The following is a 15,393-nucleotide window of genomic DNA, read 5'->3' as shown; positions in this document are numbered from 1 at the left end:
TGCGTGACGACAGCCAGAGCTGGCATCAGCTCAGCAGTGGAAATTCCCTTAAATTCTCTGATTTTTTTGCCAATTCGTATTCTGTTGATCCCTGATCATTTCAAAGCTGAGTGCAGGACGCCCACACGGGGAAGCACAAGCTGAGGGAGAGAGAAAAGTGAGAAGGCACATAAGGTAACCAAACATCACTGACATTTCAACAGGATGTGCTGAACTCACTGTCTTGCTACAGTTTCCTATTTGAAATACACCACACCCTGATAATTAGCTCATTTCTCTTTCTTGACTTCAGGGACAATAAAACAGCCTTTCCTGAAGCAGGTTAAAAATACCTCTGGATATCTTGTCTGCACATTATTATTGTTCCAAGTTCTCAGAAATGTTCAACTCGTTTTATATTTTCGCCTGCTGTCAGTGTCTGCGTAGAGATTTTGGATCAAAGGAGGTAAACAATTAAAAGAATCGTTGAGATTTTGGGAAATACTTTTTGGTAAATTTCTTCAAGCCGAGTGTCAGAAAAAGATTGTTACCATGCACTACAACTCTACAGTACTGATGGAACTACAGACAGCAACCTCACAGTGACAGAATGATGGCAAAGAAATATTTCTTCACATAATCAAAATTACAATGTGCCTTTTGACCCTCCAAGACAAACAAGATATTGTGTTAATTAATGAGTTTTACAGGTACAGGTTGGCGGATTTTGAAGGCTAACTGTTTCCTCTTGTTTACTGCCTTTGTGCTAAGCTAATCTAACCAGCTGCTAGAGGTCTCAATCTTTACTGACACACTTGTGAGTGGTACCAATCATCTCATCTACAGATTTACAAGAAAGCTTATAAAGCGATTGCTTTAAAGACCACTTCCAGTGAAAGTCCAGTGTTCAACCTTGTAAACATCTCCATGTGGTGTTTTTCATGTGCTACAAGACATATCAGGGACAACATCAGCAGTCATCTCCATGGCTGAGCCTGTCTGCTTTTAAACTGCAGTGTACCAAGGACAGGCTGAACAACACGTTTTCAGATTGGCAGGTTTGAGACGTCACAAACCTAAGGAGCCAATCCCGTTAATGGACGGGGTGATGCTATGCATATCATTATGTGTAACCTATGGCAACCACTTTGGCGATGCACTACTGACTACTAACGTTAACAATACTACTACTAATTACTACATTTCAAGCTAGCTGAGTTTCAATAAGTTGCTACTAAACGATGGCAGAGACGTGTTTTTGCGATGGAGGGCCGGTTGTAAATTTGCATAGTGGGCGGGGACTATGCAGATTGGGGAATTTCTTGGGGGGATTTTTACAAGGTAATTAAATGTATTTTGCAGAAAAACATAGACACTATTTATTATTTCAAGCAGAGCATTTTATATGTCTTAAAACATGACTGGAGCTGGTGTTTAAAAAGATGAGAACTGCCCGGGTGAAAGACTTTACTCAGCGCATAGTTTTCTTGGTTTTTGTACCTTCGTTGTAGGTCCCAGAGCCTTCTGCAGCTCTCTGCGCTCCTCCTGGTCGTCCAGGCTGCCCTGGTAGTTGTAGTAGGCGACATCACCCAGGACCAAAGCTTCCTGGGAAATAGGCAGGATGCCACACTTCATAGATGACACCTAGAAAGCAGAAAAGACAAGCAAGAGATAAGAAGTTTTGACAGGCGTGTAACTGCTTTTTATTCATCTGAATCTCCTGCTGACATTTCTCTCTGATGCATCTGAGTGAAGAATAGTTTGTAACTCATAAACCCTTGTCAAATCCCTGTCTATTTTAATTACACCACTCAACCTCCTTGAAGCAGCTCAAATTCGAACATATTTCTTTCGCTTTCCCTGTCAGGAAGCGCTCCAGGTGTTCTGCAGGTTTTCTCGTTTGTTGCAGGACTGGTTTGGAAACTTTCTTGTGTAACGTGAACTTACAGCAGCCGTGGCAGGAGTGTGCACGTGTATGATGCAGCGGATGTCTGGACGCATGGAGTAGATGGCAGCGTGGGGGCTGAAACCCGCGGGGTCGATTCTCAGATTGGTGGAGCCCTGATCGATCACATCCCCGATGATGTTCAGCTTCACCTGGAGAAACAAGAAGAGATGAAGTCAGTGACCTCTTCACTGCAGGAAGTATAGTTTGTTTTTTTCTTTTTGTGCACAATCAAACACGAGCCAAACAAGCTTTTTGCACACTCGACAGCAGCGTCATTTTGATGGCTCTCCTGAGGAGGTAGGAGAGGAAACACGATGAGGCTGAAGGAGAGCAGAGGGAGACATATTTTAAAACTAACCATGCCCAGATATGAGTAATCAAATATGCCCAGGAACCAAAGCACATAACCAGATCCACCGCCTGACACACAAACACACAGCTGATAAACCGCCAACATGAGCTAAGACGACATAAACACAAGTCAAAATCAATAAGATGATGACAGAAATCACATTATGAACGATTCCTCCTCTCTGTCCGCTCTTCTCCAGGAAATTAAGTATTACCAGGAAACATAATACAGTCGCTGAGTGGACATGACATCCTTTACTATGACAAGTTCATTACCAGCCAGTTAGCAGTCATTAGATTACAGGAGAGGACACAGGAGGGATGGAGGTGGAGACCTGGAGGGAGGAGGATAAACAGAGAACAGAATAGAGACGGATAACCGGACAACAAAACAACGACAGACCGGCTGCAGATGTCAGCCCTCGCTGTCAAACCTGATAACAAACAGAAAACACGGCTTCCTGCAAGTCTTGTACAAACCTGCCTCCACAGTAACCGCATGTTGTTCTGTGATACAAACCAGAACCAACAAGCTCACATTTCTCTTTCCCAAATCAAACTCCAAGAGTGTATTATCACAACAGGAAAGGGCGTCCATCATCCAGTCTTAGGCTAATGAAACCGGATGAATGTGTTCAGGTTCTCATTTATTAACTGACGAGCATGCACTGGACCAGAGATCTTTCTTTGTATGTGCTAGCCAGATCACCGAGCTCCTCGAATGCTTCTCTTTTAAATGTTCCTCATGTGTCCCACACAAGCACCAGTGAGAGAGCTTTCTGCTTTTATGCTCCTACACTATGAAACTCACTGCCTCACGATATCAAAACGACAAGCCCTGTGTAAAGACCCTTCTTTTTAATTTGGAGTCATTTTATTGCCAAAGTTCTTATCATTGTTTTATCTCTTTATCACTTTTTACTGTTTTTAATGTATTGATAACTAACATTTTATTGGTTTTACTGCAGTGATCTTATTTTTATTTTAATTTTCATTTATATCTTTTTAAAATGATCTTTTATTACTTTCTACTTCCTTGTTTTAGTCTTTTAAAACTGTGTTTGTTGTTGTCAATGAGTTGAGTTGGACGACTTTCTTGTGGTAAATTGTGTTTCAGGATTACAAACCAGGGAGGGTTTAGAAAAAGACTATGAGCAGCCTCTGCCACATAACCAGAGCAACAGGCAACCAGGAACCTGAATTAGAAGTAATTGGTGCATCCAAAAAATACCTCTCTGGGAAAATAAAGAGGAAAGGCTTTTCTGTGAAAGTCTTTATGACATGTCGGCGCCTTTCTGTGAACCTTATAACCGACTGAAAAAAAGCCACCCGTTTCCAGGAGGCCTCGCATCTGTAAACATCACAAGATTGAAAGCTTCAGGTACTTTTTTGCTTCAAGTTTGGATCATTTCTATGTGCCTGAATTAAATGTGTTTATGTTCAGTGTTAGATGTGGTGTCTTAACTGTGATTGGAGCTGCTGTGACAGTGTAATTTCTTATAAAGGATTTATATCTGTACCTAGCTAGCTAGTTGGCTAGACAGCTAGCTAGTTAGCTAGCTAGCAAAAACAACCATTATTTTAAATGCTTCCAAAAAAAGATAGACACTTATATTAGGTCTAATTTACATTCACCAGTTTTAAATGTGGTCTGAGTGGCAGTGGTGACACAACCTGTGCAGAGAACATAGTTTAGTAACTGTTTCCTTTCCTTGTGATGCTGTCAGGTTACATCTCTTTCCACTTAAGACTTAGCACATTTATACTGAATCACTTTTAGTTTTGCTTCTGAAAGGTTGTTTTTATTAACTATTAAAACATAAAAAACATATTTTAAAGTATTTCATGTTTCTAAGCTGAATCCAAAAGGCTCTTAAATGTTTAAACCGTATGTAGCTCCCGTTGTTATAATTCCAACATCAGACACTAATGCATTAATGAAGTTAGCCTACACACAAAACAAGTGTGGAACATGTTACATAAATTGTTGGTAGTGGAACAAAAACTAATCTATTGACACACGCTATTGATTAAACAAACAGCAGTGTGAAGTCTACAGCTTGTCGGTCCACTCAAGCTGAAAATCCCGAGACACGTCCTGAGTGCTTCTCTGTCTTTTTACAGCCGTATAGATTTATGGATGGATGACTGTCTATTGATCTTCCACCCAGCAGATTGAAGTGAATGTCGCCAACCGAGCGTAACTAACCACCGCCATCTTTTTCTCCGCACACCCACATTGGCAGCCAGCTGTCAGAGGATCGAACATCGATCGGTTTACACATCACATGTCCGGTACGGGATCAGTTCACCCTGTCACGTCCTTCAGAAAGCTACAGGCTCTACAGCTGCGGGGCCCCTGCCGACAAACATAGCACTTCTAATTATAAAAAGATGCCAAAGGACGTGTGAGAAAGAATCTGAGATGTGACGCACGCGGCTGCATGGAAAGTTGGATAACGAGGAGTCTGTCAAGGAGAGAAGAAGAAGAAGTGTGTGGAGGCTGCTGAAACTTGAACAAGAAATTATTCAAATTAAGCAACTTTACAGCTTGACATCAAACTAAAGTAGAAGATATGTGCTAACTAGAGCCAAACGGACGTAGATGTAACGGACTGTGAATGTTTCTGTTAACTCAGATGACCCTACCTTCATGTCAGAGCTCAAACAGAGGGATTGAGAGGGAGCGGCAGATGGAAACTGACCAAAGCCAACTAAACCCCAGCCTCTCTCTGACGCGCCAGCCTCCACCCAGCTGACCCCGACACAACCGATCACACTCTTTACTCTAACTTCCTCTTAATCAATGTGTTTGCTTCTCTAAACACTTGCTCACAAAACAACAGAGATGAATGGATTAAAAACAAGCCAAGAGAAGAAGAGAGAGATACACAGCATCAAAACATGGCCAGACACATGTTTGTCTCCTTTCAGCATCACGGTCATGGCTATCACTCTCATGCAGACAACCTCAACCAAGATATACTCATGTGGTCCACACATCATCTACAGAGGCTGAATTACAAATGATTTTGCCTCATATTTTAAGACGTAGCCGACATTTTAACCTGCTGTCTTCTGAGATTTGTACTATAAGAATCTGATTCGTTATGAGCTTTAAAACTAAACGTTTCTGCTGAACTTCCGTTCACAAGTTTTTCTTTCAGTTACTCATGTACGTCAAGATTTTTTCTGCTCTTTAATTTGCATCCATAAATATTTCCACTATTTTGTATGCTAGCTTGTCATAGATCACACTGTTAAATTAGCTTTGTTGACTTAGTGACTTTGTGTTTTATGCAGAAAAATGTATCAAATCTGTCTCATGATCCTGAAAATAATAACAGTCCATGAACTCTTAGCTTTCAGGCGCCAGCAGAAAGCAGTGCTACTGGCTGGAGCTAAACTTCTGATGCAGCGCATAAATCCGGCTGCAAACAAGAAATCTGCTCGTCAGCAGCACGGTTAATATAATCCAGCTGTCCACATTGCACAGGTGTGTATGTTTGCACAGGTGTTGAAGATAAAGCTGGAGAGATGTGCAACGAAGCAGAAAAAACAGAGGACAGAAAAAGAACAAAGATTTCATTGAAGTGTTAAAATACTTTGTGCAAACTTTTGAAAATGCAACAAAACATTACAAGAGAATTAAGAGGGTTATGTGGTTTAGTTTTTAAAGACACATAATATGCATCCTGGTTATTAAATAAACCACTTTCACCAGAGAGCATTCGAAGAATTCATCACTTCAGGGCAAGATTGTATTTCTGGGTCAGTTCATGTTATCCATTTTTCATATTCTAAGAGTTGGACCAAAATATTTACACGGCTTTACTCAGAAGCACAAACCGCTGCACAAACAGGACTGCAAGTTATACAGAGCACATGACTTGTGGTGAGCAACCAGTCTTGTTCAGGGAAATATTAATGTTAAAGTACTTTTTGCACATCAGAACTGAACAGTGTTATGTTGTATTGCTTAGCTTCTTCTTTTAATACCACAAATCAGAGTGTTAGATTTTGTTTTTTACACTCTTTTTACATTTTTTTCTTTTCTTTCCAGGTTTTTCTAACAACTCTGAATAAGCAGATCTGAACACTTGTAAGGAAGCCAGAGAGAGAAAGAGGAAAACAGAGACGCAGACAAACAGATGGAAGTAGAAAGTGAATGAGACAGAGTTAAAATGAAAAAACGGGGCTGCCAGCAGATTATTACACACATTATTACAGATCTATTGGCACGGCAGGGCCAGCTCTCTGACAATGTGTACTCTCTGAACTGAAACTAGACGGACAAACAACCACAAACACAATGTTTGCAGAGTTTTTCAGGGACACAGAACAGAGACAAAGAGAGAGAGAGCTTGACAGAGAGGAGAGACAAAGCGGGGCACGTCGTCTTTTGGGACCAAAATAGTGAAATTAATTCATCTACCAATTTCACCCTTTGCACAAGTCAAGGGGGTACATGTTGAATAAAGAAAAGCGGCCATTATAACCTCTGTCATCCAAAGACCAAGACCTTAATACTCTCACACTGAGAATTATACACAAACAAACACACTTACACAGACGCACCAAGAAATATACTCACTGCAACGTAGAGATTTAAAATCCCTATTTTTGCATTACTTTTTTTGCTACTGCTGAAATAATAATAATCACTCTGTCATGTCGTTGGCGTGTTTCTTACCAGGTTTGATGCAGACGCCTCAGCGAAAGACAGCCCTCTGGGGATGATGAGGATGTGGTCTTGCTCTTTACTGACTCGAGCCTAAAACAAGAAAAAGTGAAGTTTCATCAAACTGACCGAAGTCTAATGGTGATTAACGTTTACTTTGTAAAGGCCAAAGTAATAACAAACAATTCTTTTCTTTTCTTTTTAGCTGTGGATATTGAACATCTTTTGGTTTTTGGTACATGTCTGTATCACAAGTCAGATGGGAATCCAGATGGTTAATTACTTAAATATCACTGAATCAAACAGCATATCATATCCATGTATTGCCTTAAAAAAACGTTGCTATGTTTAAAATAAAGTCCTTGTAAACTTGTGAAATCTTTGCATCTTAAAATCCAATGTGAAAATATTGTACATGCTATGAACACGCTATCATAAGGGCACTACACTGGGCATACATGTCACACTTAAAATACAAACAATTGAATAAATTGCGGACAGTAAACAAAGCGCACCATGTAGCAAATAGAGACTGATTGTGGACACAGCCCATTACTGTCAGAACTCATTCGTGCTCTCTTTGATCTTACTGTGATGTAGGAGTTGGCGAAGTGGGCCCAGCTGAACAGGTCCACCAGTCTGTAGAGGCTGGCCAGTTTACAGCGCGTCAGCTTCTCGCCTTTAACCAGCGTGGTGGACTCCAACCCGTACATGTCGTTGATTGGAGTCACCATCCCCAGACCTGAAAAACACAATTATTCGAAAACATAACGAGTATTTCAAACATATTCTCTCCTTTGGTTTAAAGTCGACTATAACAAACTCGATACAGTTTGTGTGGTAGAAGAGATACACAACAGCAGCTCCACTACTGTCCAACATGTCTTTTAACCTAATGATGTGTCTGACACATCTGGCTGCACATCAAACAGTCCTGGTTTCCACGCTGACGTGATGTAAACAGCACTCCAACCTTTAATACTTTGTTTACTGCCGGCGCCTCCTCAGACTCACTCATTATGGGAACATTTTAAGGACGAGCTACACTGAACTGCTATATTGCCTTTGACGTGTAATTCAGCATTAGCTGTGCATTCCAGCGCCGTGATTGGAAGCAGACTTCACATATGGACTCCTGGACAGAATTCACAAAGGACCAAAAACACAGAGAAGTATGTGCAGCTCTTCCGGAGTCTGGGGTTGGGTCGTCTCTGAGAATTTATGCCCTTGAGCACAAAAGGCTCATGTTTGGGTCCCGGGTCTCGACTCCTCCAATCATCATTCTTCAGCGCGGTTAGAAGCACCCTGGGCGAGGGTGGCATGTTCTGATAAATGTCAGTGTCTGGTTCACGGGGATAACAGGCCATAGTGCTGTGGGTACTCACTGAGGGGGGAGGTGTTGAAGCCGGCCACAGAGCTGGCCATGAAGAAGTCAGCGATCTGTCTGAGGGCCAGCAGGCCGGTGGGGTTGTTGCCCTTCCTCTGCTGCTCCTGGATCAGACTCTCCAACTCCTCTTTGAAGGCCTGAGACAAAGGAGGACAGAGAGGAAATAATGAGACACTAAGACGAGGCAATGCCTGAACAAAAACTGTTTACTAAGATGAATATGAAGCCTTTGAGAACTTTAAGTCAACATTGGACACCTCAATCAGGTATTATGCAGCTTAACCAGAGAATAAAAAAGCCTTATGATCATCAGCTGCCGTGATGAAATGTTAAAAAATGAAAAGACAGGGAGAAATGACATGAGCCAGATTAGAGATTAAAAGAGAGGAGTGGGGGATTAGTGCCGACAGGGATGTGAGATTTAAAGGACGTGGGAACATTAGGAACGACCGGAAGAGTGGGAATAAAGGCCCGAAGAACGAGAGAGAGGTGTTAATCACAGATTAGACATGCTCCTTGGGTGTCAATCTCAATTGTCTTCAAAGAGTCTATGAAGCTGGATCTGATTGGCTGGCAATTCGACAAGCTGAGTCAGGATTGGCAGTCTGGATAGCTCACATTGTGATTGGCTGTTGGGTGTGACTGCAAGAGGCGAGTGTGTGTTTAATCCTCATGTTTATACTACAGTCATCTGTTGAATCCACGGACATGCTCTTACAAAACGCCTGATGCACACAGAACTGGATGTGCCATCACATCAAGTACTGACCGATTTCATGCTTTCCTTTAAAAAGAAAGTTCTTCATCATGCGACGGCTCATAAATGTTAAATAAAGCAATCACAAGACTTCTCATTATGCATGAAGATCATAACAGGAAGTGTCAGGGACAGTTTGCATGCCATGATGTTAAAGGCTATGAAGCTCTTACAGACGTGTTTTTGTTTTTGTTCCTGCTTTGGTCCAACCCAGGCTGCAGGGTAGAACAGCAGACAGGCTCATACTGCAGCTGCCTATAATCTTAATAAGGTTGTTAACCCCGCACACTTTCACACTGTCTGACGTCATACAGTTGTGATCAGTACAGGAGTCGTTTGCAGTGTACTTTGAAGAACTTTACAGTGTTATTTTCAATATCAGGACACCTCGACTTGTATCATCTGGCAACATAGCATCAAGCAAAAGCCTTAGTCATTTGTTTACTTGTACAAGCTGTCTGTACTGATTTATGATTTATACACACACACCTTCCAACAGTCTGAAATGTGTATTTTACTGCTGTCATAAAAAGCACAAACTTTTCAAATTGTCTTAAAAAACGTCTCCTGGATGGACTCCAACCCGACCATCTGTTCCATCTGTGCAAAATGATTAACAACAATTGTTTTCCCAAAATGTTTCTGTATGCTTGATTGACCCATACTTCCTTGGATGTCTTACATTAATGGATGGATGTTGACTGTATTTTCCTGATCATTATAATTCTGATTTCTCCATTTGCTCCAAATCTTAGCCGTGTATTTCAACAGTTATCAATTGTTTTTGTCACATGGAGATCAGACGTTTCTTTTGCTGTGTTCTGATTTATTAAAATCACAATGTGTAGTGTGGATCTCCTGCAGGTACATACAGTTTGTGTCTGCCTCTCTTTAGGGTTATGAAGCATTTAAAAGGACATGTACACTATTACTTGTTTTGGTTTAAATTGTTCCAACAGATAGATGTGGTAAAGTCCGGACTGTGAGTCCACTTCAAGTTCCTGGTGGAAAATTAAAGCAGTGATGGAAAGCTTTGGCAGAATCAGCCCAGTCTGAGAGTGAAAATAGGCCATGACACGGTTTCCATGTGGTGACTCCTCCAGCAAGGAGACATCCAATATTCATGCCTTTATTTCATCTCAGTGTTTATTCAACGGTCAACTTTCCCTCCCCCATATCTCTGACACATAACTTCCCCTTGTCTCTGCCCCCCACATCCCATCAAGTCAGCCCATGGGATGCTCCATAAGTGTTACTGTATGTGAAAGAAGTGTGGGTCTGTGGTTTTAAGCCCATGTGGGGGTGTTTTGTCAAAAGTGGAGCACCCCCCCGTGTTCAGGACACACAGTCCCGGAGCACCGCTGGTTCTGAACCCGAGCCAGACATTCCTCCGTCCCTAGAGGCGAGGGTGCTGTGGCAACCGGCCTGTTGCGGATGTCTGACAGTGGTGGGTCAGGGTTTTTGCTTTTAGTTGTTGTGTTGTGGCATTACATTAACATTAAAACCACAGCGCTATAAAGACACGGTTAACCAGAGCCAGAGAACAGACACATGACCGTCAGGCAGAGCCCGTGTTCCTCACTCCACTAGAAAGGTCTTTGTTTTAAGTCTGTGCTGGAAGGTTTGCTAGCTTAACATTGTCAGCTAGCTTCATGTTGTTTTTGTTCAAAATCACTCATTCATTAGTCCCTTCTAACTATCTAGGATGTTCTATGTAGACGACTATATGTTGATAATACGATCATTTGCGAGTTGAAACACTTCTATGAATGATGGAATAAACTGTGCTGAGTGAGTGACTGTTGGTTGTACAAGATTTTTAAGATAAACTCTGGGATACTTAAGTGTGTAATAATTTTTCTAAATGTCTTTAGGGCACTTCAACTTGGGGAACTCGATCTAGGCCCTACAGTAGACTACACAATGAGTAATGAGTGTTTATGGATACAGGCCCTGTCAGCTAGCTAGCTTAACACAGTCAGCTAGCTTAACACAGTCAGCTAGCTTGGCACTGTTAGCTAGGTAGAGAATAAATTTGTTGAATCAATTTCTGACAAACTTTCAATGCACCAGATTCGCAGCTTTCTGGGAACAATCCTGTTAAAAACACCAGAGTGTAACAACACACACATCCACAAACACACACGAACGCTGTAGCAGGCATCTGCTCTTCAATTTGTGTTTGTGTGTTTCCCACAAGATTATTACAGCGGGGATTTGACTTCCATCATCTAAACAGATTAATCCCTGGGCCTAAAGTGGATCCTATCATTAATATTTTGGCAAACCCTCCACATCTGCAGTAATAAAAACATCACACGTCAAGTGTGTTTTTTGGCAGCTGTGTTGAGACTGCTCGACACTGAAAACACCCACAACCCAAAGACAGAAGGTCAAGTTTACTTTTAAGATGGCTTTATATGAGATCATTGCAGCATATGCGCCCCTTGGGTAAAAAATAGAGCAAACACCCGTCCTCTATCATCCAAGATTAAAAGCACTGACAAGCAACCAGGCCTCTCCATTAACTGGACGAAAAAATGTCATCCAATCAGAGAAATGAAGACGTGTTCTCGTGACTGCTCCAAAATGGCAAAAGCTAATCTTTGAAAATGGAACAGCGGCAGTCTTGAGAGTATTAAGTCGACGTGCAGATTGGAGGTCGTCCAACTCTTCAGTGGACGAATAACAGCCTGTCAGCACAGAGAGCAGTAAAACATGGCCACTTACTGAAAGTAACAGGAAGTTGACTTGAAGAAATCAAACCCTGGTTTTTCTCAGGCATTAAAGAGTTTAAATGTTGCACACAAGTAAAAATGTTTTGGCTCTTGCTGAGAAAAAGTCTCTTAGTTGCTTCCACCTGGCAGTCTGGATAGGATATTACATCAGGGCAGATACTTCCTGAAAGCAGCACTTTATTAGACTTCACTATTTTTGGATGGTAAACAAACATACAGTTTCACATGCATAGCTTACATCATGTGAGTCATATTCTGCAAGGGACAATAGAAACGTTTCCTCCTTACAACAGGAAGTTTGTAGTCTTCCAGGAGCGTGACCTCCAGGTACGTTTTCTTTTGTTGTGATTCCCTCGTTTCTGGTTCAGTTATTGTTTCAGATACAGGAGACGCTTACACTTCTCTACGTCATCATGTGGGAAAGGAAGACAAGACTTTTGACGACGTTGTCTAAAGCATGGCCGGTCCTGCACACCTATGATGGTGCACTGAGGTAACTCCTTGTGGTATCAGCGTGACCTCACACACTCTGCTGTTCTTACATGAAATAAAACATTGTTTTTTTTCCAGATTCTTACGACAAACAAATGGCATGAAAACAATCACAACTAACTTATATTAGACAGAGCCTCAATGACGCTGAGCTGAATATCAAGTGTCACTTTTGTTGTGAGTGTTTTTGTGTCATTTTCTGTCGCAGTGTAGGATTACATTCTCACACCTGCAAAACTACATCACAGTTCACCTGGACTCCAAGCTCAAATTCCTCTAACCTCAAATGGGGGAAAAAAAACTCCCCCAGGAACATACATGCAGATATAGATTAAAGACAAAGACACAAAGATACAGGCACACATTCTTAAACGCACACCAACCAGGTGAGGTCTGTAATTTCAGTCACAGCCTCCCCAATTATATCAGCACAGTGCAGCTCTTTTAAGCTGCCGTCGTGACATTATTACAAAGTAGCGCCTGCCTGCAAGCTTGCCAGTTCTATTGATTCCCCCCCCATCCCTCCTCAAAAGTGTGCGTCAGTGAAATTGCTCCCCGACTCCAGCTGCAACGTCTCCCTACTCTGAATAAACTCTGTGCCCTTTTTCTTCACGGATGAACTTGCTCACCCAGAACGATAGAAAGTGCAGGAAAATCTGATGAAAGAAATGTCTGAAGGTGTGCGTGTTTTATGAGTGTGGATCCACACGGTGTGTTAATACGGGAGTCTCTTTATCTCCCTTTCCAGATCCACAGACCATTTAGATGTTTGTCCCTAAATTGTGTAACGCTACTTTACTCCATCTAACTAGCTGGAATCATTTTTATGTAAGGTCATATGAAACCAGGGATTGCTGTAGCACTGAAGCCCAGTCAGAGGCTGTCGTGACTGGATGAATCCGACCGACTGTTTTGGTTTTATAACAGTGGATTGATGACATCGACATGGGAGCTTTATTTAATGTGGACTTGTCACGTCATGTCTGATACCCAACTGGCTTAATAAGGTCAGTGTTGGCACTGGTACTGATGCTGAACATTGAACTGTTGCATCACTAGGTGCAGACACGCTTGTGTGCCAGTTTCAGCAAGAGAGAAAAAAAACATTTAATTTGCTTGGTGACTAAAAGTAGATTTCAGTAACCAGAGGGAGAAAGTGTCGGGAAGCTAACAATCTGAGCACGCAGGGGATTGTTTTGACGTCTGGCCCGTCCTTTTGAGGTTACACATGAGCTAAAGTGGACTTAGTACCGTTTCAGTATGTTCCCTTCTAATCCTAAGGGCACCGCTCCACTGCTGGAGGTTTCTTTCAGTTCAGCACCCAAGAGATGTTGTGAAATGCCAAACCGAAACGCAGCCGCCGCGACGTGACTCCGAGGGGAGAGGCGGTGGTTTTAAAAAGAGTCTCTGGAGTTCAACCACTAATGCACGATTGAAAGAGACCTTGAGGACTTTAAAACATCCTAGGGAGCAGCTGTGACATTTGCCTCACACAGGGGGGGGTTCTCTGCAGAGCATGCCAAAGCACCATAAATTATCCACTTGTGCTTTTTGGCAAAAGGGGGGGAAGAGGAGAAAATTAAGTTCCTCTGAAACCCACGGGACTCGTGCAAATCAGGAGTAAATTTAACACTTGGCATCAGTTAATCATTTCGACGAGCGAGCTGAGCCACGAGATCTGTAGAGGGGAGAAGTGGGAAACCTAATAGCAGAGGAGAACGCCAACCAAAATTCAATTTCATGTGATTTCATTTCAAGCTTCTGAGAGCTTTTGACCTCTTGACTTTTTGGGTCACAAATAGAGTCACGGCAGCCTAGTTCCCAGCAGCTAGAGAGCAACGCAGAGAGGCTTAACCGCAGCCTTCACATTTAAATTGATATCATGATTTACCAAACATGACATCAGAAGACTTTACAGACAAAATCTGTTACTTGTGTTTGAAAAACGCACCCCAGCGTGCCTCACAAACCACCTCGGGGCGAATATCATTCCTCGCGTGTCACACATAACACTCCTTATGTTAACCATCTTTACCACACTTTTCTCCTCTTACTTCCATCCTCATGCAACTTTATAGTCAAGCAAATCCAGTTGTATTAACAGTAAAGCAGATCCACATTAAGTGCAGGAAGGGAAACATGTTCTCCCATAATCTTATAGCAGCAAGAAATTACTTCTTCTTCTACACATGTGGAAGCGTTTTAAATGTCACTAACTGTATCAAAAATCTTGACGATGTTGTTGCTCCAATTTCTGCAGAACATATAAAATCACATTCAGCTTCCAGGTTTAAAATCTGATGAATATTTAAGCCTGTGTCACTACTACGAATGCATCCAGAGACACATCAATGCATGCATTATCCTCACCCTCCCTTTCATCTCTCCCTCTCTGTTGCCCTAGTTTCCCTCTATGCATATTGTTGTTGCATACAGATAATGCAAGCAGCCTGGCGGGACTACAGAAGAGGGTAAATAAAGGGACTGAAATGGTTCAAGGTCCAGCTGCAGCCTTCTAAAGGTAAACACGTCTGCATGAATGAGGTGGGCGGATGGAGTCAGCTGAGTTGACTCCGTCCCGCCTGGTCTATATTGGTCCGACTTTAAATACAACCTGCCATCTGAGCGCTAGAAACATGTAATCTGGAGCCGCCGCTAGTCCCATAACAGTGGAATGAAAACAAACAGAGAGAGAGAGAGAGAGAGAGAGAGAGAGAGCAGGAGGGAGGAAGAAAAAAGAGAGAGGCACATGTGTGGACAAAGATGGAGGAAAAAATGATGAGAAAGAAAAAGAGAGGGATGCGCACACATGTGCATGGCCAGCTGGAGATACACACTTGTTGTTGTTATTGTTGTTGTTGTGTAATATGAGTAAAACCAGCCCTGAGAGGCCGGCTGTCCTGATGTCAGGGCTGCTAACGCTCTGCGGCCCACAGAGAGCCACCTGTTACTGCTGAATAAGAGCGGGTTGGCTCGCGTTCAAAACCACATCAAGCAGGAATATCATACATCACACTGTGTGACCGCAAGTGTAACACACATGCAGACACACACAAACAG

The 15,393-nt window shown here is 42.3% G+C and overlaps 1 protein-coding gene across 6 annotated transcripts in view; it reads right to left on the bottom strand.

Moving 5' to 3' along the window:
- add3a (adducin 3 (gamma) a) overlaps window positions 1–15,393 on the bottom strand; it is an 88,730-nt gene that overhangs the window by 16,463 nt on the left and 56,874 nt on the right. For all 6 annotated transcript variants that reach the window (XM_069665225.1, XM_069665224.1, XM_069665223.1 and 3 more), the window contains exons 3-7: window positions 8,345–8,483; window positions 7,550–7,701; window positions 6,972–7,052; window positions 1,927–2,076; window positions 1,480–1,623 (exon numbers count right to left, since the gene is read on the bottom strand). In XM_069665225.1, the coding sequence (XP_069521326.1) occupies window positions 1,480–1,623; window positions 1,927–2,076; window positions 6,972–7,052; window positions 7,550–7,701; window positions 8,345–8,483 (666 nt within the window). The remainder of the gene's footprint in view (window positions 1–1,479; window positions 1,624–1,926; window positions 2,077–6,971; window positions 7,053–7,549; window positions 7,702–8,344; window positions 8,484–15,393) is intronic.

This window comes from Semicossyphus pulcher, unplaced genomic scaffold (assembly GCF_022749685.1).
Source record: "Semicossyphus pulcher isolate SPU_LCO1_2020_fin unplaced genomic scaffold, fSemPul1.0.p SCAF_17, whole genome shotgun sequence".
NCBI classification, from domain to species: Eukaryota; Metazoa; Chordata; class Actinopteri; order Labriformes; family Labridae; genus Semicossyphus; species Semicossyphus pulcher.
This window is presented reverse-complemented; position numbering and strand designations above follow the sequence as displayed.